Raw genomic sequence first — 22,895 nt, 5'->3', positions numbered from 1 at the left:
ATTAGAAGACCCATTCAGTTGGTATTGTTGGGGTGTAAGGTATGAAGAGTTCATATCCTCTTATAGATATCTGATTCGTGATTGGTCTAGAGAATTCTTATCACCAATATGCGCTCCCTGATTCGTCGATTCTCATAGTGATCCCCTCAACAATTCTCAGCCAGTTCATACATTCTAAAGGAATTGTAGAAATCAAGGTCGAAGTTTCGCTTTCCCTTCAAAGAGGAGGGAAAAGCGCCTGGGAACGAGGTTGCTTTAGTCGTAAAGCTCCAGAAAAGAAGCCCTGTCTCCAATTCATCTCGCTCAATTTATTTTTAACAGTAAAAACTACAAAAAATACAATATAGAACTGAACTGAACTTAAAAAAACTAAGAGTAAACAAATATTTCAAATTCAGCGACAAGAAAAAAATATACTTCTCAATTCCACACTTCTGACAATATTTATCACACGGTACACTTTATTACTAGTTGTGATGCATACGATTTCTTTCTGGTATTGTTACAAGTATGACACACTAAAGGACAATAGTTTAAATTTGTAAGTTTGTTATCACTCTTTACAAAAGTTTATTATCTTATCTTAATAAGCATATGATTTAAGGACCATAAGCCTCAATAAGGCTGGGAATCGTGGAAAGACCTTAGTAGTATTCACTAGATTAGATGCTGCAAGTATAAAAGAGCGACTAAAAGTATTCATACACTCCAGTGGAAAGCAGCAATGCTAGATACATGATATGACCATTTACCAAGATACATTTAAAAAATCTTCAGAACTTTTCAAAGGTAGAAGAGTACACAATCCGGTCTAAGTTTTCAAGTTCTTATCAGTATTAGTAAAGGCAATTCCTTTCGTGCAACTGAGCAACAAGTTTAAGCTCCAGGAATAGCCGTCTGTACTGGTGCTATTTCACAGGCCTCGTTGTAACTCCCACACTTCCACCCACTGTTCTCTTTGGGCTTCAAGCAGATGAAACAAAATTCTTTGCCGCATCGACAGGTCATGTGCTTACAGGCCTGCACGTGTTCAATCAGCATACCGCATGAAATGCATGCACGGAGGGCGGGGCATCCTGTCACTCCAACAATTTCCTTCTTGGAGCACTCACGTAGAATCTTCAGACGTTTGTCTTCTCCACCACAATCTGCATTTCCTAGAAATGAATGGTACAGAAATTTCTGCTTTAAATAGTACGAACAAAGAGAAGTTGGATGTTTTTGGAAAGAAAACTAACCAACAAATGAAAATGAGAGAGAAAAAACTGGAACGGAAGAGGAAAAATTGTCATGCAGCAGAAATGTGGTGAGATACCAAAACAAACTCGAGTGGGCTAAGTGTCATAAGGGCGATGGCATTCCTCTGGAATCGAAAACTGGGTTGATTTCAAAGAACCTAGTCATCATTTAAAGGTGCCAAGCCATGCGGTTTAAGACACTTTCCTCACCAGCTGGCTTGTTTGGTGAGGATCAATTGTTCACATTCATAGAAGATAACTTTAACACATTATCTCATGAACTATAGGTGACATTATATTGTCCTGGCTTTCCCAATCCCTTTTATTCCTGCCTACAAAAGAGAGACTCACAGCCTTAACTATGCCTACCACACTTTGTTGTACTGGAACTGTCGACCCACTCCTGCAAGCAGTGCCAGCAGAACTGGAAAACTTTATGTAGTTTATTTCGGCAAAAAGTGCAAGTCAATCGTACATCTTTTTTGTTGACTCGTTCCACGAAGGATTTACAGCTGGGACATTCTTGAATACCCATGGCCTTGAACATATAATTCTTAGAGATCTTCTTCTCAAACTCCATTTTCTCTGCATCTGTCAAAACAGCCAAGCGTCGAACAACTACATAGTCCCATTCTTTCCCACAGTAGACCGGGGAAGTATCCTGGCTGATGTAAGGACACAGAAATCGCGATCTACCTGCATCAAGGAGGCTGCGACAGTAAATGGTCAGAGATTCTGGAGCTTTGGAAACAATGAAAAATAAAGTAAGTTTAAATCATGCATCTATTGCAGACTTCGCAAACATTTCTAAATCTGGCTCCTGAAAAAATTCATTGTGCAAAAGTAAACTTGGTCTTGGAGAAGCATTTAGCCTTGTTAAAGGGGAACTGAAGCCTAAAATTGGTATATTGTTTGCATTCATTTCTAGTAAGCTTTAGAGGAGTAAGATTAAGTGTCGATATTCATTTTCGTTCACTTCTTGTTTTTTACGAGAAAATTCGATTTGAAGTTGCCTTTTTCCCGCTTTTGGGGCTGTAAGACCGTCGGCTCAAAATAGGTCAGCAGGGTTTGAAGTTTGAAGTTTATTTATTCATAAATGCATAGCAGTTATAACTGAATTGCGTATTTACTCACATAATACAGATAGTAAAATTAAACTAATTTAGATATTAACTACTTAGTTATTAAAAAGCGTTCAATCGGCTAAAAAAAGGAAAGCTAAAATGAGTTCGCTTTAAGACATGAGGAAATATTAAAACTATTCTTAAAACGACTGGTTTTGAAGGGCTGTACATTAAAAGATCGCACACGCCTTAACAAGTGGGTAGTTTCATGTGCTGCTGGTATTAACTTTTGAAGACGGTGATTGCTGTCATTTACATTTGTCGAAAAGTGACTCACATATTTCGTCGTGATGGATGACTAATTCTTTAAATTTCATAATATCCAGGGCCTCATGATAGCTATGACCAGGACAGATAATGGACATTGCTCTCTTTTGTACGTGTTCTAATTCTCGTATTAAATATTTAGGCAAACTATAGTGAAAAACCGGTACTGCATAGTCCATGACTGATCTAATGCAACTAGAATAAAAGGACCTAGATCAGTACGAGCAACCTTGGCTCTCTTAAGCTGAATCAAGAAATATAATTTCTTAGAGGCTTTTTTAACAATTTCATTAATATGGGTATTCCAGGTCAAATTACGGGAGATATTAAGACCCAAAAGCTTTACATTTTCTACCACTTTTAAAGCATCGCCATTGCTGAGAATGGGCTCAAATTCTTGCTGGAACTTTGAAAAGGATATTCGTATCTCTTAACACTTTTCATTGTTCGATTGGACTCTATTTTCCAGAGACCATTGTATTACTCTATCCGTATGACGCTGTGCGTTACTAAGCTCCCCTTTTGCAACCGTCTCGGAGATGGTGGTGTCATCTACATATTTCCATAAGCGAGCATTTTCTACTACTAGATCGTTGACCATAATTAAGAAAAGCCAAGGCCCTAGTTTGGTTCCCTGGGGGACGCCCGATGGTACTGATCCCTACTCAGATACACATCCCTCACTAAGTTTGATTCTTTGATATCTGTCTGACAAGAAGTCGATAACCCAATTAATTACGCTATTTGGCACGTTTAACTTACATAATTTCTTTATAAGGATGCTATGGTCAATTAAATCAAAGGCCTTACGATAATCGAACGAAATAGTTCTTAGAGTAGCACCATTCTCGTCGGTGCCCTCAGACCAAACAAGAAGCATGTCCTGTAAAGCGAAGGTGGTGGAAGACCTTGGTACTGCACCATACTGATTCATATCGAGATTATCAAGAACGGCAGGCATGATGTAATCGCGTACCACGAACTCCTCTGCCACCTTCGAGATACATGGAGTGAGTGAGATGGGTCTAAGATCTTTCTTTAGGATTTGCACGGGTTTTTTCTTAGGAAGCGGGGTCGTTTATGACTTCAGTGGTGGGGAACCAACTTAAGAAAAACAACTGTTACTATTTCATTTTCCTAGTTAATCCCCATTACATGTCACGCAACTTCAATAACTCCATAACCAAACCAAATTTCTGTAGGAAGAGTACGGTTTTATTATCTCTCTTCTCCACCAGTGACGTAAGAGCGAGCTAAAATGACCGTTGACATCGCTTTTCTGAGCCGCCGTACTACGAGGCCAAAATACCACTTTAAACTATTTTTCCGAGGCGAAGTTAGGCCCAAAGACTGAAAAAAACCCTCGAACATTGTTATTTGAACTATAAGCTGCAATTTAAAAATAGTTCATTTTTAGGCTTCAGTTCCCATTTAACAAGGATTACTGAAGCATATTACATGATGCATAGTTAGCTTTGCTGATGTTGCTCGATCAGAATAGATCGGAATTATCTTTGTCATTTTGAACTCATGATGTATCGACGAAAATAGTCAAGTAGCATAAATATCAATTGTACCGTAAGAGTTCTGTAAAGACCATAACTGTAAGTACTGTAACTCAATGTATGTAGAGAATTCTGTGCCAGTAACTGTTCAGGAGAACGTGACGTTGTGTTACATGTAACGTATTTAGAAATGAGTGACAGGGATCAAATGTCAAGTACTTTTACTTAGTTCGACCTTTTGCCTTGTGGAGACCGAGAATTCGCCATGGAGGGTTTTTCCTCAGTCAAAATAAAGTAAAACGTTGAGTTTAACCGCGGATTTATTGGGTCGTTCTCAACAGTATCCTTAATGTTAGTATTTTAAAAGTGTTCTGCGTGTGGTGATAATAAATATATATGTATAAAAAAAAAGAATTTCACCTTGCAGTATCAATACAAAATCAAGCAGAGAAAGGATGAGAATGAAGAAAATTATCGATTAGGGGATTATCAGTTGATCCAATATCTAATTTTCTAAACCAATAATTCTAAGGCAGACAGTAAGGAGAATTACTAATGGATCATGGGAATGAAAGGACAATCTTGAAACAACTTACTAATAGCGTGCCCGCAAGGCATCTTGGCTCTTTTGTTTTCCGGATCATCATCCCATGTGATCATATCTGGGGCATCACTGAGTTCCACGTCATCATCCAACACTTTCTCAGACCCGCCACGCAAACGTAAGACAAGAAACAAAGTGGAGCTTTTTTCTATTCCGTATGTTGACAGGCGCGTCTGCTCATTGCTTTCATCTGTGATCCTGATTTCCTTTCCACCGAATATCAAGCGTTGTTCATCCACTGGTATACCATTCTCTTCATTCAACAACCCATATAATCTCGCAATCGTAGCATCCTATAAAAAGAAAAAAAAAGTGCCTTGTGCCTGTTTATTTTTAGCTGCCTAATTTACTAAACATACCAATATCATTTCGACTACACTGAAAATAACAAAAGAACTTATAATAACAATAACAATAATGATAACATTAATAATAATACTGAAAATGACAATAAAGGCAATGATAATAGTAACGTTAATTAAAATGTTTATTGTGATGATAGTGGTAGGGGAACTGAGATGGTAATGGTTATGATAATGACAATGACTGGTCGAGTCTCTACATAAAGTATAACATAAAAATATCCATAAAACTACCCTATTCCAGCCAACACATTGTCTAAAAAATAATTACTTCAAATGTTTATAGGACATTTTGTTGTTCACGTTCCTCATGAGCAGAGTGAAGCAATGCGTAGGATGGCAAATGAGACCATAGCCTGCACTCGCGTTATAATGATAATAATAATGATGAAAAAAGAATAGTTCAAACCCAATTAGACCCAATTAATAACTTAGCACAGGCACCCCAGTAACACTCATCGCACCTACGTGACAAAATTAAAAGAGAGCGTTACACGTGTGACGCTAGCCATTCTACTTAAGACAAGAGCAGTCTTGAAACGAGAATGGCGCCGCAGGGTGACACGAACTACAAAAGTCGCAGTGCAAGCAAGTGAGCATACAATGAACATTTAGAATCAAATTTTTTCACATTTCTAAATTTGTTTGCGTCGACTGACTACGCAAAAATATATTTAAATCAAAGGTGTACCTCTTCAATGTTAATGGTGGTTGTTCGTCCTTGTAAACCGCTTACAAATATTTGTATGATCTTCGGCCGCATTCTGATGTGGAGGAGGTTGAAGGAGGAAATAATCAATATTTAAAGTACCCAAAATTTCCCACGGCAACTTAACCCCAGCAAATGTAGGGTAAAATTGAGCCACAGGCAATCTTTGATCGTACCTTTCTTGGCTCACTAATAACGGATTGTAACCAAAGTCGTTCACTTCACGACCGCCCCTCAGAGGTTTGTGTCGACTCAACTACTTTTCTTTTAAGCATGTGAAACTGAAACTGAAACTAGTTACATCATTTCAAAGGAAAGTCCCCGATTATTATTCAAATAGTGACTGAATGTTTTCACGGAACAGATTTTGAAATTTAGAGGGTTAAACGCTGCTTCTGTTCGCGTACACAACCCATGTCTTGGTTCTGGGAACAATTCCAAAATTAGTCATTGCAATTTTTCAACGCTTCAGTTTTTGAAAAGACAAAAACATTTTTCCGGCAAAAACTGCAGCTCAACCACCAGAACAAAGAGAGAGTTATATCATCGCTCCTATTATGGTAATGACCTCTGTGCTGAGCCTACCACAGAGGAAGTTTGTTTGTCGCCGATCAGAGGGAAAACACCGTGTGTTAAGTTGGAGTTGACGTTACTGTAAAAGGCAAATGCTATCTAAGACAAATTGTTCATTTTACGAGTTGTTGTCAGATCAAGCTAAAACGGCTTTAAGTGAATTGAATGTGGAGTATTCTTTCCTGGCAAAATGCGCTAAAAATCATACTAGGTTCGGCAAGAATACAGCAGTGAGAGTACTGAACCCCTCTCCCTCTCCCACAGTGACTCATATCAAGGGAAATTCCCTTGAAAACAAAGCATAATTTGTCCCTTCAAACAATGAGGGTAATTTTCCCAGCAACATCGAACCATTAATGTTCCACGGTGTTTTGTATCGAGAAAGCGAGACTTCCGAGCACGTACAATGAGCCTTAGAAGAGATTTCGTTTCAAGGTAAGAGGGGTCTTCGCTTCATCTAGCATTTAGTTGTTTAAGTTAAAGAGGTTGATTTGAAAATTTCAGGTAAAATGAAATTAAGGTGGTTCCGTCGCTCCAACATGTATAAGTTCGATTTGCAAATACGAAGCATACAAGATCTTTTCACTTCTAAATTTGAGGCACCGCAGAATAACCAGGATGCATTGAATACTCTGTACGAAAAAATTAATCGAGGTTTACACATATTTGTAATTGTCTTCAAGGCTAATAATTTACGGCAAGATTCGCGTTACTTTTCATACATTCCACTTGATCGACAGGGGGAGGGTAGGGTAGGTGTAAGTTTCGTAAGAAGTTCTGTTTTTTATGAAAGGTCTCCACTTCTCATGGCCAGCGGCATTTACCAAACCAAGAAGCCCTGGCTTGTGTCTCTGCGAAGTAGAAAGGACACAGGACACTGATAGAAACATCCGTTTGAGTTGATGAACGTTCCTGTAATTTTCTCCTGGCTTTGATTTATTTTGCAAGTCTGATAGTCGAATTGGACTCGTAGGCAATGAAATATTTGTTGATTTGTTTTAGTCGTTGGCGCTCTTAAAAGAGACTCAGCTGTTAAATTTTAACATATCTTATACATTGTAATGAAAAAAATACTTTGAGGCGCTCAAATTATCATTTGTAACATAGGGTGCAGAAGGAGCTAAAACAACTGCAGTCCATGAAGCCTCATGGAATCGAAGTGACACTTCCATCTGACAGTCTTCAGTTGTGGGAGGCTGTGGTACCGGGACCTAAAGACTCCTTTTATGATGGTAATTGTCAACTAACTATTGCTGAAACAAACTACTACTCATATCAAAAATCTACCTTCATCAATGACTTACCGTGAATTGATTTCAAGTTGATATTTAAGTTTAATCCTAAAACAATTATCCATTGACTGTCGGAGGGGATCCCGGATTACATTACTTTGGCTTTACTGAACTTTGTGAATGGTCTACTAACTATGGCCTAAAAAATCTAAATATACCTCCTCCACCAATCAGAAGCAAAACTGAAGGCAATCCCAACTTGGCAGCTCGCGTTGTCATGCATACCTCTCAAAAATTTGTCTTGATCATTTTTTATTTTTCCTTGACCATTTGTGATATTTTATTTTTGTCTCGACTTGCGGTTTTAATTATATTAATCTCACTCAACCGATACTTAGTGGATAATCGCCTACCCAACTTCTCCACAAGCTCATAGACTAAGCTCATCGGCATCTGACGAGCTTAACTGATTAGAGCGTTTGTTGATTGAGTGTCCTTAACCCGGTCAAAACCTCGAGGATCAGAACGGCCAATGGTAGAAAACACAAAGAGCCACCAAGAACTCTGGCAGTGGAAAGTGAGGGCCGTGATTGACCAAGGCAGAATTTCCTTTAGTTTTGCATCTGATCAGTTGAAAGGCTGGCGAGAGTTTTCAAGAACAATAACAGAGCGAATAGAAGCAAAACCAACTCAGTCCCAGATTATTTTCTACCTATCACATTTTTAGGTAATGCCCTGATTCATTTGACGAGCATGTTAGGTTATTTCACGCCTTTCCTTAAACTCGTTAGCATCAGCAAAATGTTATGCTTTTTTTAATTTTCAGGAGGACTATTCAAAGTTCAAGTTTATTTACCGTATCCTTACTAGCTTCTTTCTTTAATGCAACGTACCGTATTAAAATAGGTTCCTTCCGTTTCAGAAAAAAAAAACTATATTAAGTGGACCTCCTACTAGGCAGACACCAGCCAAAGTCTTGAAATTTTCTTCTCGCATTAACCGCAAACTCTACTAAATGGATGAACGGGCTCGAGACTACATGTTCTCTTGACGAACGCATTCACCAAACTGAGCCCCAGTCTCGTCCCTAATTCCGGCGTCTATGTATATCGGACACTTTGAGATATTCTACAGGAATATTCCCTTGTTTACACAATGGGAAAACACGAACGATTTTTATGAAAAAGTTCAATACACATTATTGACGGTTATAGACATGTAAGAGTCAGATTTGTCAATAAGAGGCGTTGTACTACAAGCGAAAATACAATTCGCAACACGCATCTTCTTCTTCTTCAACCATTCTGCAATCCAATCTCTCTTCGGCGATCTACCATAAGTACTCACTAGTCCAATTATCTCAACCCCTTCTACAGAAAACCACAAACCTATAGCTTAATTAACAACTACTCCGAAGAGGCGGACGAAGGCAGTATTTAATTGCCCATTTCCGAATTACCCTTGGCCTCATTTTCAAAACGAGTCCTGGTGCTCATCCTTTCATATGATTATAAGTTTTCATTCACATGCAAATTAAACTCATTTTCACAAGAATGGTTGAGCACCAGGCCTCGTTTTGAAAATGAGGCCCAAGGGTAATTCGGAAATGGGCTATTTATCAACCACATTTTATAGGAGGGGTCGCTTTTTTCGTCGCATAGTTGTTGTTTTTTAACAAATTTGCAACTGTATACGGCTGAGTCCATTTCAATTAAGCTAAGTCTAGGAGGGCTAATTTAAACTTTTCACCAACTTTATATCCTTGACTCTTAATTTGACCATTGTCTAGTGAAAATTACCCTCTTGGGCCGCCGACGGTAAGTAATTCTTAATCTTCCTAAACGCTTGTATATCTATAACTATGGTTACAAGACTGATTTTAAACGAAAAGACATTGTGTAAAATTGGTAAATATTTTGTTGGCATCTAAAACGAATGCATTATCGAAATTAATACTTTCAAAATTTCGCTTCAATTTATGGTTTTCACGTTTTCTCGTGAGGAAAGCGTCAAGAACACGAGGTTGCTAGATTTAACAGAACCATCAGGTGGTTCTTTTGTTGTTCTACATGTGAAAGAGGAAGAGGGAGATATCATGTGTCTGCCATTTTGTTTTCTCACCTCAGGTTCGTTTTCTGTCTCCAATATATCACTTGAATGTGAGCCCGTCAAATGGTCACGTGTGCCTGGGATTTCTGACCGACGAAAACTGGTTACCAACCCGCTGTGTTCAAGATGTTTTGAGTGGAGTATTCGCTCTGCTCATTCGTCCTGAGTTGGCAAACGCCGCTGACCACACACTACTCGAGATGTACAATAACAACAAAGTGGCATACCAAGAAAAGGCCAGGAAGAGTACTTTGAACGCCAAATGAAGGGAAAATACGAAGTTTGTTACATTTGCTAATGTGATCAGTCCACTGCCTTTCACATGTTTCTGAAATAATATTTACCAGGTTGTCTGTGCTGTTAAAACTATTCTTTTTTTTAAGATAAGCATTTGAGGGCCAAATGAAGATCATCATTTGTGAAGGAAACGTCGCCATATCCAACCGTATGGTTTCCCAGAAAAATAAAATGATCTGGATACGCTTCTAGTCGTTTAATAAGCAAGTTGTACAGAAAAATTAATGCCACATTCAATACTTAAAAAAAAAGGTATGCGTTACTTTAAGTCGCTCTGATTAAGGAAACTCTACTTAACGTTTTTAATAATCCCTTCTAACGTTTAAAATAATCTCTGAAGCCTTAACAAAAAGACAAAGTTCCAGCAGACCTAACAGAAACATCTATGCCACATACAATACTCAACAAGTTCATAAATGTGTTACTTTAAATCACGCTGATTAAGGAAACTCTACTTGACATTTTTAACAATTCCTTCTAACGTTTAAAATCATCCCTACCAGCAGACTTTACAAGCTTAGCTAAAATCAAAGGCAACTTTAGACATTTTTTCAATTCAAGGAAAAGAAAAAAAATGTCAATCCCGCTCTCCGATAACTAAGGTGTTGGTGCTGCACCAGCAGCAACACATGCAACCATGCATGCACCCTGGGCAGCATTGCATGCCAGAATAGCGGCTGGAACTGCTGCGCCTCCTGTGGAAACACCGGCTGTACCACCAGCTGCAGCCACACAGGCTACCCAGACGGTGTTACATCCTGTCTGGCAAATTCCGTAGGCCAGTAAACCCGACTGAGCAATCTGGATAAACATGGCCAACACCACTATAAACTTTACGACAAAAGCCATTTCACTGTTCTTGTGCTGAAAGTTAATTATCAATCAAAGTGAGATGTCTAGAACATCATTTCAGTTGGACACCTAACCTTTATTATTCGAATGCACAAATCGCTATCTGATAAATAGCTTATTTGGTTGTATCAACTAAGTTGAAATTGTAAATTGGCCACCGTAAAGAGTTTAAAAGCTGACGTTTCGAGCGTTAGCCCTTCGTCATTCGCTCTAACGAAGGGCTAACGCTCGAAACGTCAGCTTTTTAACTCTTTACGGTGGCCCATTTACAATTTCAACTTAGTTGATAGAACTAAATTACCTTGTTACCCCCACCGACGCAGCACGGCACAGTTTCTTTATTTATCCCCTTGATAAATAGCTTAGTACGTTTTCCTAATGCTTCTTTACCCCGAGTCGATTGCACCGGTCTAGCCTTAAACAAATGTGACCTTATCTCGCCGTTTGTGACTATGCAATCGAATGAAAAGCGCAAGAATCACACGATTATGTCGAAAATGGAAGGGTGATAACGCTTGCCAAAAATTTCGCAACCTTGTCACAAATGTCTTTGATCTTTTGGTTCATTAGACGCTAAATCTTTATTGCTAAAAGTGTCACTTATTTAATGTGTTGGACTATTGGGGTGAAACTAGCTAGAACACCAAGCGCAAACGGGAGGCACCAGAAGTTTGATCAAGAACTCTTATGTCACTCTCTGAGTCTGTCTTTCTCTTTCTAATTCAGCTCCAAGTAAATGCTCTCAAATACCCTATCGGTAAGCATAGAAGAGTAAACCTATTTCTACAACGCAAACCCACACAATTTCGAGATATTCGAAATGAACAACAACGCACTTGAAAAACAACCAATCTTCGAGAACAAAAACCTAACCAAAACTTTAAGACTTTAAACGAGGTCAAGAACAAACCCAAACACGGCCGCCGATGACGATTATCGCGGGAGAATTAACCCCTTACAACGGCCAACGACCAAAGAGTAAAATTAAATGTGTAGTCTTGCAGCACATAAAAATCCAGGGCTCGCCTAGACTCGCATAAGGATTTCAAGATGATCTAACGGGCCTAAGCTAAACAAGAAACCTTTTCAGCTTCATACGATTGGTCACGTGGTCTGAACTAGGTAAGCAGCAGTCGCGCCTATTTAACAATTGGTTTATGCTTTAGCGTGCACTATCGAGTTATGGAGCACGCGGGAAGTTTGGAGAGCGCGAAAGAAGCGTAAGAGTTGCCCGAGGCAATAGCCGAGGGCAACTCTAGTTTCTTGAGTGCTCTCCAAACTTCCCAGGTGCTCCATAACTCGATAGCCTCGATAGTGCACAGCTAAAGGCATGAACCAATTAATTTGAATATATCAACAAAGTTGAAATGGTAAATTGGGCACCGTTACGATTATAGACATTATAGAAGCTGACGTTTCGAGCGTTAGCCCTTCGTCGGAGCGAATGAACCAATTGTTTTATAACATAGCCGGTGGAATTGTGCATCAAATCCGACGCGAAAAACGGACAACGATATCAGAAGTGATTGTTCTCGATGAGCGAAATATTTGTTTGTGTTCAGTTGTCCTACCGTCATGTTTTCCATCGGAGTTTGTATTTGTTTCTCATGACACCAAGCTACAATAAAAACAAGTTTTCTTTGAGTTAAAAAAAAAAAAACCATTTAAAAGTTATTTTCGTGAAGGAAACCCAGACAGAAAGACTGTTATCGCTACATCTGTAATTCGATGTCATTAAATGTGGTAATGACTTTTGATCATGACTAAAACACCACACGAGTACATACGGGTAGCATACGAGTAACATACGAGTAACATACGAGTAACATACGGATACATACCTACGACTAACATACGAGTAGCATACGACCGTACGAGTAACATACGGATACATCCGAATACGTACGAGTAAAAAATTCCGAAAAAATACGAGTAAAATTCATACGAGTAAATTTTTATGCAAAGTAACGACAACTTAACTATAAATATAACATGAAAAATATATTTGATATTTACTCGTCATGCATTACTTCCCCGACTAAGGAAAGATTGCGTTACGAGAGCAAAGATTCTTGATATTAAAGTGGTGGCCTGGGGTCCTGCCACTGTTAGTTACACCTACATTTCGGTTCCTTTCTCAACTGTGTCATCTGTAAATCAGTATTACCCTCTTCAATCTGTTCAGTGCACAGTGAAGATTGAACGCGTGAAGACCATCCACTGCACGACAGGCCGATTTTTGCGCACATCGGATTACCTGGCATGACCCCAGGGCACCAGTTTAATATCAAAGATCTTTGCTCTTGTAACGCAATATTTCCTTAGTCGGGGAAGTAATGCGTGACGAGCAAATATCACATATCTTTTGCTCTCTCTTGTTATACTTTAATTAAGTTGTCGTTACTTTGCATAAAAATTTACTCGCATGAATTCTACTCGTACTTTTCGTATTTTTTCACTCGCTTGTCTACGTATGTATTCGTATGTATTCGTATGTACCCGTATGTTACTCGTATGTTACTCGTATGTTACTCGTATGTTAGTCGTATGTATTTGTATGTATCCGTATGTTCCGTATGTTACTAGTATGTTACTCATATGTTACCCGTATGTACTCGTGTGGTTTTTTAGTCATGATCATGATTTTTGCAGACAATTTTTCCGTGAGTTTTACTATTTCCGAGAACAACTGTAAATATATGAGTTTTATCGCAATTGGTTGCTTCTGACAGTTGTTATTTCTGAAACAGACATTTCGGTTAACGCTTAAGCCTTCATTAGTGATATGAAAAACGAAGTTCGTTATCATACACTATTAAAGTTAAAAACGTGACGCTAGCTTGCGCGCGTAACTATGTATTTGAAGCTCGCGCGAGGTCTTTATAGCCTTCTGGAAGTACGATGTGATCGTTCTCGGCATTCGGATCCAAAGTAGAGTGCCAGGCTTCAAGGAAAGGTCTCTCGTGGTAATTAGTTTCGAAACCAACGACCTTGACGTTTGTGAAATCCATGTTATGATCAAAAAGGTAGACATGGCTTGCGACTTTGGAGTTTAAGTCAAAACCTGCAACTGCTTTTTTGTGCTACGCAATTCTGGTCTTTAATGATCTTTCTGTTTGGCCATAGTACTTAAAATTACACTGTGTGCAATTGATTTTGTACACCATGCCTGACTTCTGGCGGTCAGGTTCGTCTAGCTCCTTGGGGCGTGGAAAAAGGCTTTTGATTGTTTGTTGTGGTTTGTAGGCTACTTTGACCTTTTGATGTTTCAATATGCGACTTATTTTCTCGGAAACACCCTGTACATACGCCAGCACTACAAAGCCATTGAAGTTGGTCTGGGCAGGTTGTTTAAATAACACTCTCTCGCAGTTCCTGGTTCTCAAAGTTTTCTGGCGAAGCGATTTGCTCACGCTATCAGCGGGGGCATATGGTATTACGGGGGACTGGACTGGACTGGACTGGACTGGACTAATAAAACGAGGACTAGTAAAACGTGGACTAGTAAAACGCTGACTAGTAAAACGCTTACTAGTAAAACGCTGACTAGTAAAACGCTGACTAGTAAAACGCGGACTAGTAAAACGCGGACTAGTAAAATGCGGACTAGTAAAACGCGGACTAGTAAAACGCTGACTTAACAACAACAACAACAACAAAAACAATTCCATACGAAGACGATCACAAGACTTAATGGCGAGCCAATTCAATAAATGACAATCCCTGTTTGACCTTTAAGCTACAAATTGGTTTGACATGCGCCAACAGTCCAGTCCGCGAAATACCATATGCCATCAGCGTGCACTATCGAGATTTTGAGCACGCTTACGTATATTGAATTTGATTGCGCGGCTCTGCTAGCTATGTTATAAAGTAAATTAACCGTGAAGCATATAGAATGGTTCACTTCGTTGGCGAATGGCACATCGATAATTCGAGCATCTTGAGCGTTTCATCCGATTGTGAAATCTCGTCAGCCATTGCGCCGAGTCTCGAAAGAACCCCAACTACACTAATTTTGGTGTCAAGTCTCGCAGATTTTTTTTAAATTTCTTAAATGTTCTGATCTGTACCAAAAGCCAAGGGCGTTTACTTGTACTCGATACACAAAAATAATACTTCTACCTGAATTTGTACGAATTATGATTGCGAAATATAATTTAACTGTTTCAGTTTACATGCTGCCTATTTACAGTTTAACATGACGAGCTTTGCTCAAGAAAAAAATTCTCAGCAGGCATCGTAAACTGATCCCAAGGTTTGGGGAAGAAGGCGTTCGGTGGATGTCATCACATTAATTACACCACAATGTAATTACACAGATTAGCGCCCACGAATCCACGAGAGATACGCGATTGCGTGCGAGTTAACGCGGGGTCACCTGTTGGCAATGAAAATCAAAATCATGAAATGAAATGAAGTTTGCTGTGCGCGTAATGGTCATAAAATACTGCGTTTTCTCTGTTTCTGCCTGTTTCCTTATAACGACATTTTTAATCACGTAGTCTTTCAAAGATCCTTCCTTTTCACAGAAGAGGTAATACCTGCGAGGCGCCGTATTCGAAAAAGCCTCTCTTTCGATTATTTTGGTATGATTCTTTAGCTTGGTTTGCCATAAAACAGTAACAGAAGATATCGCAATTTTCATGTGCCGTGTGACCTGAATAACAACCGTATCGAATTTCCAGTATTGCGTCACTTGGTGGTCGATCAGTGCTCACGCTTTGCGATCGTAGTACACAATGTTATTGTTTTGGTACAAAACCTGTGGCGATCGCACGACTTGGCCTCGTATCCTGGTTAAATTCTTACCAATATTATGATATTAAACCTTGACGAGATTTTTAATGTCGAAATCTCGAAAAGCATCATGTTTTCGATTTCGAAACCATTCGAAATGAAGTCATAGAGGCAGTCGGATCTTCGACGTGCGGCTTTCCACCGGCTAACTTAACCACGCAGAGTCTTTGCAGGATTACAAGTGCCACACTTGACCCTTGCATGCATTGGTATCTACTTTTAAAAGAGGTATGTGACGTTCCTTTGTGTAAATATTTCATACGCGATGTATTTAAGATATTTCCCGACGAAATCCAAAGTGTTGCGACGCGGGAACTTCAGCCGGCCAAATCATCGTTCGGAGTAGTGGGGTTAGCCAGGATTCCCGACCTCGTTCACGTTGTGTTCACGTTCGGTCTAATAGTTGGTCTATCTTCTTCGTAATAAAACAATCCCCGACGAACTTATTGAATCTGCGGGATTTATGACTATCGTAAATCTGGTGAACTCCGCCACACTAGACTTTTAGCCCGAAGGCGCGAAAAATTTATCTTTTGGCGCCAAACTCAGTCACGACTCCGAAGAGCTCGCTTCCTAACTTACCGAAAGATCAGCTAGAGTAAATTCCCTTGGAGTAGAACTGAAGAAGCTTCGAACACGGATTTCTCATCTCGAATCAGCACGGAGTCAATTTTACAGACCCTTTTTTCCACCTCAATGTTCGTACCTTGTCGTGGTGAGGTGGCTTGAGTGCCTCAATGACCAATTGCAATACAATTCCTTTAAAGAATTCAGCTTCAGTTGGTGGGCTGTATTTTCTGCAAGGTAGAGGCCAGACTAACACGGACTTTGTTATTGTAGTTATTGTTATGATTATTATAATTATCATTATTATTAATGATTTTGTTATTGTTATCATTATCTTTATGATTGTGATTGAATCATTTTCAAAATGAAATAGGCTGCTCAATGAGGATGGCATGCTGAGGCAAGTAGATTTTCATTTATTTAGCCCCCCTCCCCCCAAGTAGAAATTCAAGTGTTTCTGATAGTTTTTCTCTTCAATAGATTGTTAGAATGCAGAAGATTTTCTAAGACACATTGTACAGAGGGCTTGTCTTAAGTAGTTGTTTTCTGATTCAAAACCACCTGCCTGGTTCTGTTTCTCTTGGGTAGTTAGTCCATGGACTGTTGTTATCTGATGGCAGAACTAACAGGTGGATCTGTTTCTCTTGGGTAGTCAGTCCATTATGGGCTGTTGTTATCTGATGGCAGAACCACCAATCTGTTCTGTTTCTCTTGGGTAGTCAGTCTATGGACTGTTGTTATCTGATGGCAGAACCAGTCCCTATTTTTTTCAGCTCTATGCTGTCAGTCTTTTATGGACAGTTATTTTTATCTGATGGCAGTTTTAGCTTGCTCTTTTTGTTTTGAAAAGTGTGTTGCTTATGCTGTTTGTCACGTATCATCTGTTATTAGTCAGAGGCACTTTGGTCAATCAATGCTATCATTGTCCTCATTATTATTATTTTTAATTCAGCTGCTACTCTTCTCTCTTTGACTCAGCGCCCACTACAGACAGTACTACCTTAATGAAGTCCCAAAACCTTTCACAATGAGCCAACTCAAGAATTGCAGTTCTGAACAGTTTTTGGGGTTTTCCTGTCTTTTCTTGAGATTAATTTGTCTCAGTTTCAATTACTTGGATACTCATTCAGCTAGACTAACAATAACACCATTTTGTTCGTAGAGAAACATTAAAATAATCATAATAGTAATATAAATGATAATAATAATGATTTGTTATTGTTATCATTATCATTATCTTTATGATTGTGATCATCATTTTCAAATTGAAATAGGCTGCTCAGTGAGGATGGCATGCTCAAGCAAGTAGATTTTCATTCAATTCCTCCCCCCTCCCCCCCAAATAGAAATTCAAGTGTTTCTGATAGTTTGTCTCCTCAATAGATTGTTAGAATGCAGAAGATTTTCTAAGACAGAGGGCTAATGTCTTAAATAATTGTTTTCTGATTCAAAACCACCTGCCTGGTTCTGTTTCTCTTGGGTAGTTAGTCCATGGACTGTTGTTATCTGATGGCAGAACTAACAGGTGGACCTGTTTCTCTTGGGTAGTCAGTCCATTGTGGGCTGTTGTTATCTGATGGCAGAACCACCAATCTGTTCTGTTTCTCTTGGGTAGTCAGTCTATGGACTGTTGTTATCTGATGGCAGAACCAGTCCCTATTTTTTTTTTTCAGCTCTATGCTGCCAGTCTTTTATGGACAGTTATTTTTATCTGATGGCAGTTTTAGCTTGCTCTTTTTGTTTTGAAAAGTGTGTTGCTTATGCTGTTTGTCACATATCATCTGTTATTAGTCATAGGGTGACTTTGGTCAATCAATGCTATCATTGTCCTTAGTATTATTATTATTAATTCAGCTGCTACTTTTCTCTCTTTGACACAGGGCCCACTACAGACAGCAATAGCTTAGTGAAGTCCCAAAACCTTTCACAATGAGCCAACTCAAGAATTGCAGTCCTGAACAGTTTTTGGGGTTTTTCTGTCTTTTAATTTTTTTTTGCCTCAGTTTCAATCACTTGGATACTCATTCAGCTAGACTAACAATAACACCATTTTGTTTGTAGATAAACATTGAAATAATCATAATAGTAATATAAATGATAATAATAATGATTAGATTAATGGGAATAATCATAGGAATTATAACCATCAGGATAATGAACATTATTTCTATAACTATTGTAAATATTTTTATCATTGTTATTATTATTATTATCATTATTATTGTTATCAATGCTATTATTATTTCCATCATGAATTATTAGAGATGCTTGGGAAAAAATGATCTATAATTCCCTGAAACTCATTATTCTTTCAGTTAAGTGAATTAAGACTTTGGTGAACAGTTACTGCTTTATTCTGTCATTCGTGATGACCATAGAAATGGTGAAAGTCCACAGATATTATCCCTCTAAGAGTTTCTCCAGGTGTTTTTTCCCTCTGAATTTGGTTACAACAGAATGAAGCGCATCAGAGTATAGTGTACCCAGCTAGACATGAATTGCATTAACATTACAGGGTTATTTTGCTGTTTTCAGGGTTTAATCTTAGCCTTCTACAGACAAGTTTGTTCCTCTAAATGCAAAACACATTTTCTCGTTTTTTAAAACAAACTTACAAAAACTGCCAAGAAACAGCTACTCAATTTATGGAAACATGACGAACAAGTGAACTAGACTGTGTACTACACATCATTGAAATCAAAGTATCACTTTACGAACATAAAATCGCAAGGTCAGTTTCCCATTTTTAGTGCCTGAGAAAAGATCAGGCCACCAGATTACTTCAAATTCTCTGGTTGCTCGTCCCTCTCAATTTGCAACAACCATGTTAGTTTACTGGGTGAGAATCGTGCTTGATTTCTTGCCCCATGCTCTTTCCTTGGCCGCCTGTAAAGCTTGTTGAGAGTTTAACAGCTACTACTTGCAGCAACCTCCATATTCCCCCGATAGCTTTTCTTAAACTCTAAGGGTACAGAACTTTGATGACTCAGACCAGAAATGACATCATTCACTCTACCATCCCTGTAATAAAAAACTTTGGATTTTTCTCTCCATACAGGGGGCCGCAGTGTACCGGTTCACAAGAGCCAATACAAAAGACCAAACAATATAGCTAGCCGATAACTCCTAAACAAAGAAAGAACAATGGTAATTCCCTTGTGAACCGGTACACCAGGACAGAACCCATCAAAGCTTGGATGTATGTTTCAGGAACTTAGTATCTTTCCACCCGACACCATTTGCCTGAAACCAAAATAATAATTACGAAAGTTAAGAGATTATTTACTTCTGGAGTGAAATGCCCCTTCAAACATAAACCTGAGTTATCAGGCTTTGTCAATCACAAAACTAGACGCCGGGTTATTATTATTCCTTGGGGACCACCCTATATTATCATAAATATCTAAGACAAGAGGTCTTTTAGCTAGGTAATCTATGTTAAAAAAGGCGCTGTACAGCACTTAGAATTATTTTCTTCACTCATTATTTTTCTTACACTGCAACTTCGCGTACTACGCAATTATTACTACGCAGTCATATCTGGTGTCCAATTGGGAGAAGAGCTTGTTATTATTTTTGTTTTAGAGGTGAATTGCGATTTCTTGTATGTCCCCTATTTCGTCGAAGAAAAGCTCGAACAAATACTGAAAGTAATGAGTAAGTCACTCTGAACAACTAGTGCAAAGTGACAGCACTATCGAGCCAAACTGAGAAGTGTTCTTTAATAATTTTTTAACATGAACCACCAATTCTTACTATTTTTAATTTCTGTGTTTTAATAGACTTTGACATGTTCTTGAGAAGATATTAAATCGGTTAGCGCTGTTGTTCCCTTCTAAATTATTTTGGTGGAAGCGCCTCAGAAGACGCTGGTTTAACTAAAACCATGTTGGGCGACGTTGCATTTTGACTGCACAACCCGCAATTAAATTTAATTTTAACAGCTATTCGAGTGTGTGAAGAACGGAAAAGAGCAAAATTACATACCATCGGCCTTTGGATGCACGGACGAATTAAAACTTTCTACAATGCCACTTATCCATTGCTTGTAACTGATAGACCTTGTCCTTACTCTTGCGGGAGGCCGTACGATCTGTTGTCCATTGTAGAACTTGGCAAACTTAGCGCACTCTGCCTCGAGCGCAACAATGTGATCTTTCGATTCTCTATCTCACTAGCGCAGTTGTGTTGAACATGGACGAATAATACATCGCAGCGTGTCTTGTAGATAGCTAGAGATGCCATGTTTAGGATAAGCGCTGAATATGGACGAGCGTTAAAGCCGCCACTGAAAAAGCACAATCGACCGTTTTTCATTGTATGGAGGTCTTTCACACAGCTGTCAGAATTTAAAGAGAGGAAGGACGTCGATCTCGCTCACCTAAGTAGCAAAGTACGCCACGAGCGGCGACGATGATCAAACACCTGGAAGATCACCGTGGTGTCCCTCTACTCTTTGGTATCATAACCAAGAGCGAGCCCTTTCGACTTGTCACTAAGTTTTACGGTTTATAAAACAAAGGCCCCGCTCTACACAAAGCCTTAAAGAATGAAACACTAGAAAAGCTTACTTGGCTTGGAATTATAAAAATTTCCTTTCTTGAAAATCGAAGATTTTCATGGTTTCCGTAACTTCGTATTTTTCCAAATTTCCTCTTTAGCATGTTATGCTGTTTTGCATTTTCTTCAACGTATAATTTAGTTCAGCGCCGATCATTTATCATCCTTAGAAGAAAACATTCTGATCTTTACGTTTAACTATAAAATTGCTTTGGCTTACATTGTGTGCATAAAAGGAGCGTTAAAGTAAACATGAGTTGATTCCACGCGAGGGTTTTACCTGGAAAAATGCCTGCACACGAGTGACACCGACATTACCGCGTGTCCCTTTCTGGAAAACATTCGTGTTATGACAAGAAAGGTCGGCTTAAGGGTTCTGGGTTACCCAAACTATGCAATTTTGACGCCGAAAAGTGCCAAAAAGTAATTACAGAAACTTCTTCCGCAACACCTTGAACGTGCTGTGGGCGCGAACTGAGATCTTCTTTTACAGTTAATAATTGCCAGGCGGAACTCAGATCCGGCTTAGCCTAATTTGCATAAATTTTTTTGGTGGGCAAAGCTCATCATGAAGTACTATTCAATCGCTCTGGCTTTTTAGAAGTATTACAGTGTAGAAAACAAAGCATTACAAAAACGAAAGGCGAAAGATCACACCGGACGCAACAATTTCTGGTCAATAACTACCGTACAATAACCTGAGTTACACAACAGCAATCACTTTACAATTCAAAGCTTTATGGACATGGGTGGGTAAACTGTTTAGTCTGTTGGTTGAATTTCAAACAGACAATTCATGGTTGCAGCGAGTATCCAATTTAACCAGTAACTATTTACTACTAGTAGCAAAAAAAACACTACGTTCTAACGTAATTTCGAAATTCGAAAATTTCGAAATTTGTGGCGCAATAAAGTCCGGCAGTAAAACTCGTGAGTCAGAAAGCACGAGATTACTGTGTGATGGATGTCCTCCCCTGGGGTGGGATATAGGGCGCACTTAATTTGGAGCCTCGCTCTGTTGTGCGACCCTCACCACACTCTGGTGAAAGTGATTAAATAAATAAAGCAACACAGCGCTATCAAAAACTGACGATACGACTGACTTAGTTGAATTCAACAGGCAAGGAAAACCATCTAACGAGAACAACGTGCATACTGGCGAAAATAAATAGCTACAACGTTACGTAAATTCACTCATAACTTCACGGCACAAACGCGAACTAATTGAATAAAAACAGAACATTACAATAGTATTGTAGTACAGTAGAAAAAAAAAAACGATACAAAGTTATTTCGCATTTGCTTGAAAATGATGAACTGGATGAAAGCATAATTTGAAACTGAAGGGTTTAAATGTTTTCCGAAGATATGTTTTCGGACAGTCTCATCTGCCGTTGTCTTCGAAACTTCTTACAAACGCCAGGATCTGTACTTAGAGACCAAGCCAAAAAGTACCTAATTTAAACCTTAAGATGCTTGCGGAATACATCATGTTTATGACTTATTAACCACAACACCTAGGCTGGATTACGAACAAAGCAAATTGCAAATTATCTTTGGCATCGTTTGTGAATATGTTAAAGTCAAAGGTCTGGCATTTTACCACGCTCGACATAGAAAGAAATGTTTTGGATATGAGATCTTTACTTACCTCCTAAAAGTTAACGACAAAGGTCTTCTTCCTTCTGATTTTCTTCGAAAAATTTCTCTGCAGTTAGCTATAACGTCGCACTTCTAGGAACTCGGGCGTATAATTGTTTTCCTGGAAAGACTGCCAATTATGTGATAATACCTTATTGTTTTTGCTTTTTGAACCTCGGTCCCACGCTAATCTGGGATCGAGGCTCGAACATTTATCATGGTCAGGGTCGTAGTCACTGACGACTAACCTACACGAACTTTGCCAATCAGTTGTTTCAAAATTAAAAGCAGCTTAAATTTTGCATTAAAAACTGAATGTTCCCATGATCAGTAACGACACTTTTTTCAGTTCAACAAATCCGTTTAAAAATACAAGACAATTTGACTCAGAATCCGGCCGTAAAATGCCGCGTCTTTTATCTGCCCTCTAACTACCTGTGAGATTATGCGCAAAA

The 22,895-nt window shown here is 38.9% G+C and overlaps 2 protein-coding genes and 2 long non-coding RNA genes across 5 annotated transcripts; 1 reads left to right on the top strand and 3 right to left on the bottom strand.

Moving 5' to 3' along the window:
* Window positions 1–288: 288 nt before the first annotated feature.
* On the bottom strand, window positions 289–6,230 carry LOC111344498 (uncharacterized). 2 transcript variants are annotated; one of them, XM_022951731.2, is made up of 5 exons: window positions 5,986–6,230; window positions 5,792–5,864; window positions 4,731–5,031; window positions 1,608–1,979; window positions 289–1,157 (listed from the first exon to the last, which is right to left on the bottom strand). In XM_022951731.2, the coding sequence occupies exons 2-5, from the start codon at window positions 5,861–5,863 to the stop codon at window positions 877–879; spliced, it is 1,026 nt and encodes a 341-aa protein (XP_022807466.2). In that variant the 5' UTR covers window position 5,864; window positions 5,986–6,230; the 3' UTR covers window positions 289–876. The 2 variants fall into 2 exon arrangements, with proteins under 2 accessions (XP_022807466.2, XP_022807475.2); XM_022951740.2 differs by having other exon boundaries at window positions 5,792–6,230.
* A 438-nt stretch (window positions 6,231–6,668) lies between these two features.
* Window positions 6,669–10,223, top strand: LOC111344513 (uncharacterized). The gene is made up of 5 exons (XM_022951752.2): window positions 6,669–6,817; window positions 7,490–7,614; window positions 8,441–8,471; window positions 9,404–9,431; window positions 9,741–10,223. The coding sequence occupies exons 1-5, from the start codon at window positions 6,789–6,791 to the stop codon at window positions 9,987–9,989; spliced, it is 462 nt and encodes a 153-aa protein (XP_022807487.2). The 5' UTR covers window positions 6,669–6,788; the 3' UTR covers window positions 9,990–10,223.
* Window positions 10,202–22,829, bottom strand: LOC148717258 (uncharacterized). Its single transcript, XR_015994444.1, has 2 exons — window positions 22,451–22,829; window positions 10,202–10,884 (listed from the first exon to the last, which is right to left on the bottom strand). It is a non-coding gene; the product is annotated as an uncharacterized LOC148717258 (long non-coding RNA).
* LOC148717259 (uncharacterized) lies at window positions 18,757–21,213 on the bottom strand. The gene is made up of 2 exons (XR_015994446.1): window positions 20,227–21,213; window positions 18,757–19,482 (listed from the first exon to the last, which is right to left on the bottom strand). It is a non-coding gene; the product is annotated as an uncharacterized LOC148717259 (long non-coding RNA).
* Window positions 22,830–22,895: the final 66 nt, after the last annotated feature.

This window comes from Stylophora pistillata, chromosome 13 (genome assembly GCF_964205215.1).
Source record: "Stylophora pistillata chromosome 13, jaStyPist1.2, whole genome shotgun sequence".
Classification (NCBI taxonomy): domain Eukaryota; kingdom Metazoa; phylum Cnidaria; class Anthozoa; order Scleractinia; family Pocilloporidae; genus Stylophora; species Stylophora pistillata.
The sequence above is the reverse complement of the archived record's forward strand: the minus strand, read 5'-3'. Positions and strand labels throughout refer to the sequence as shown.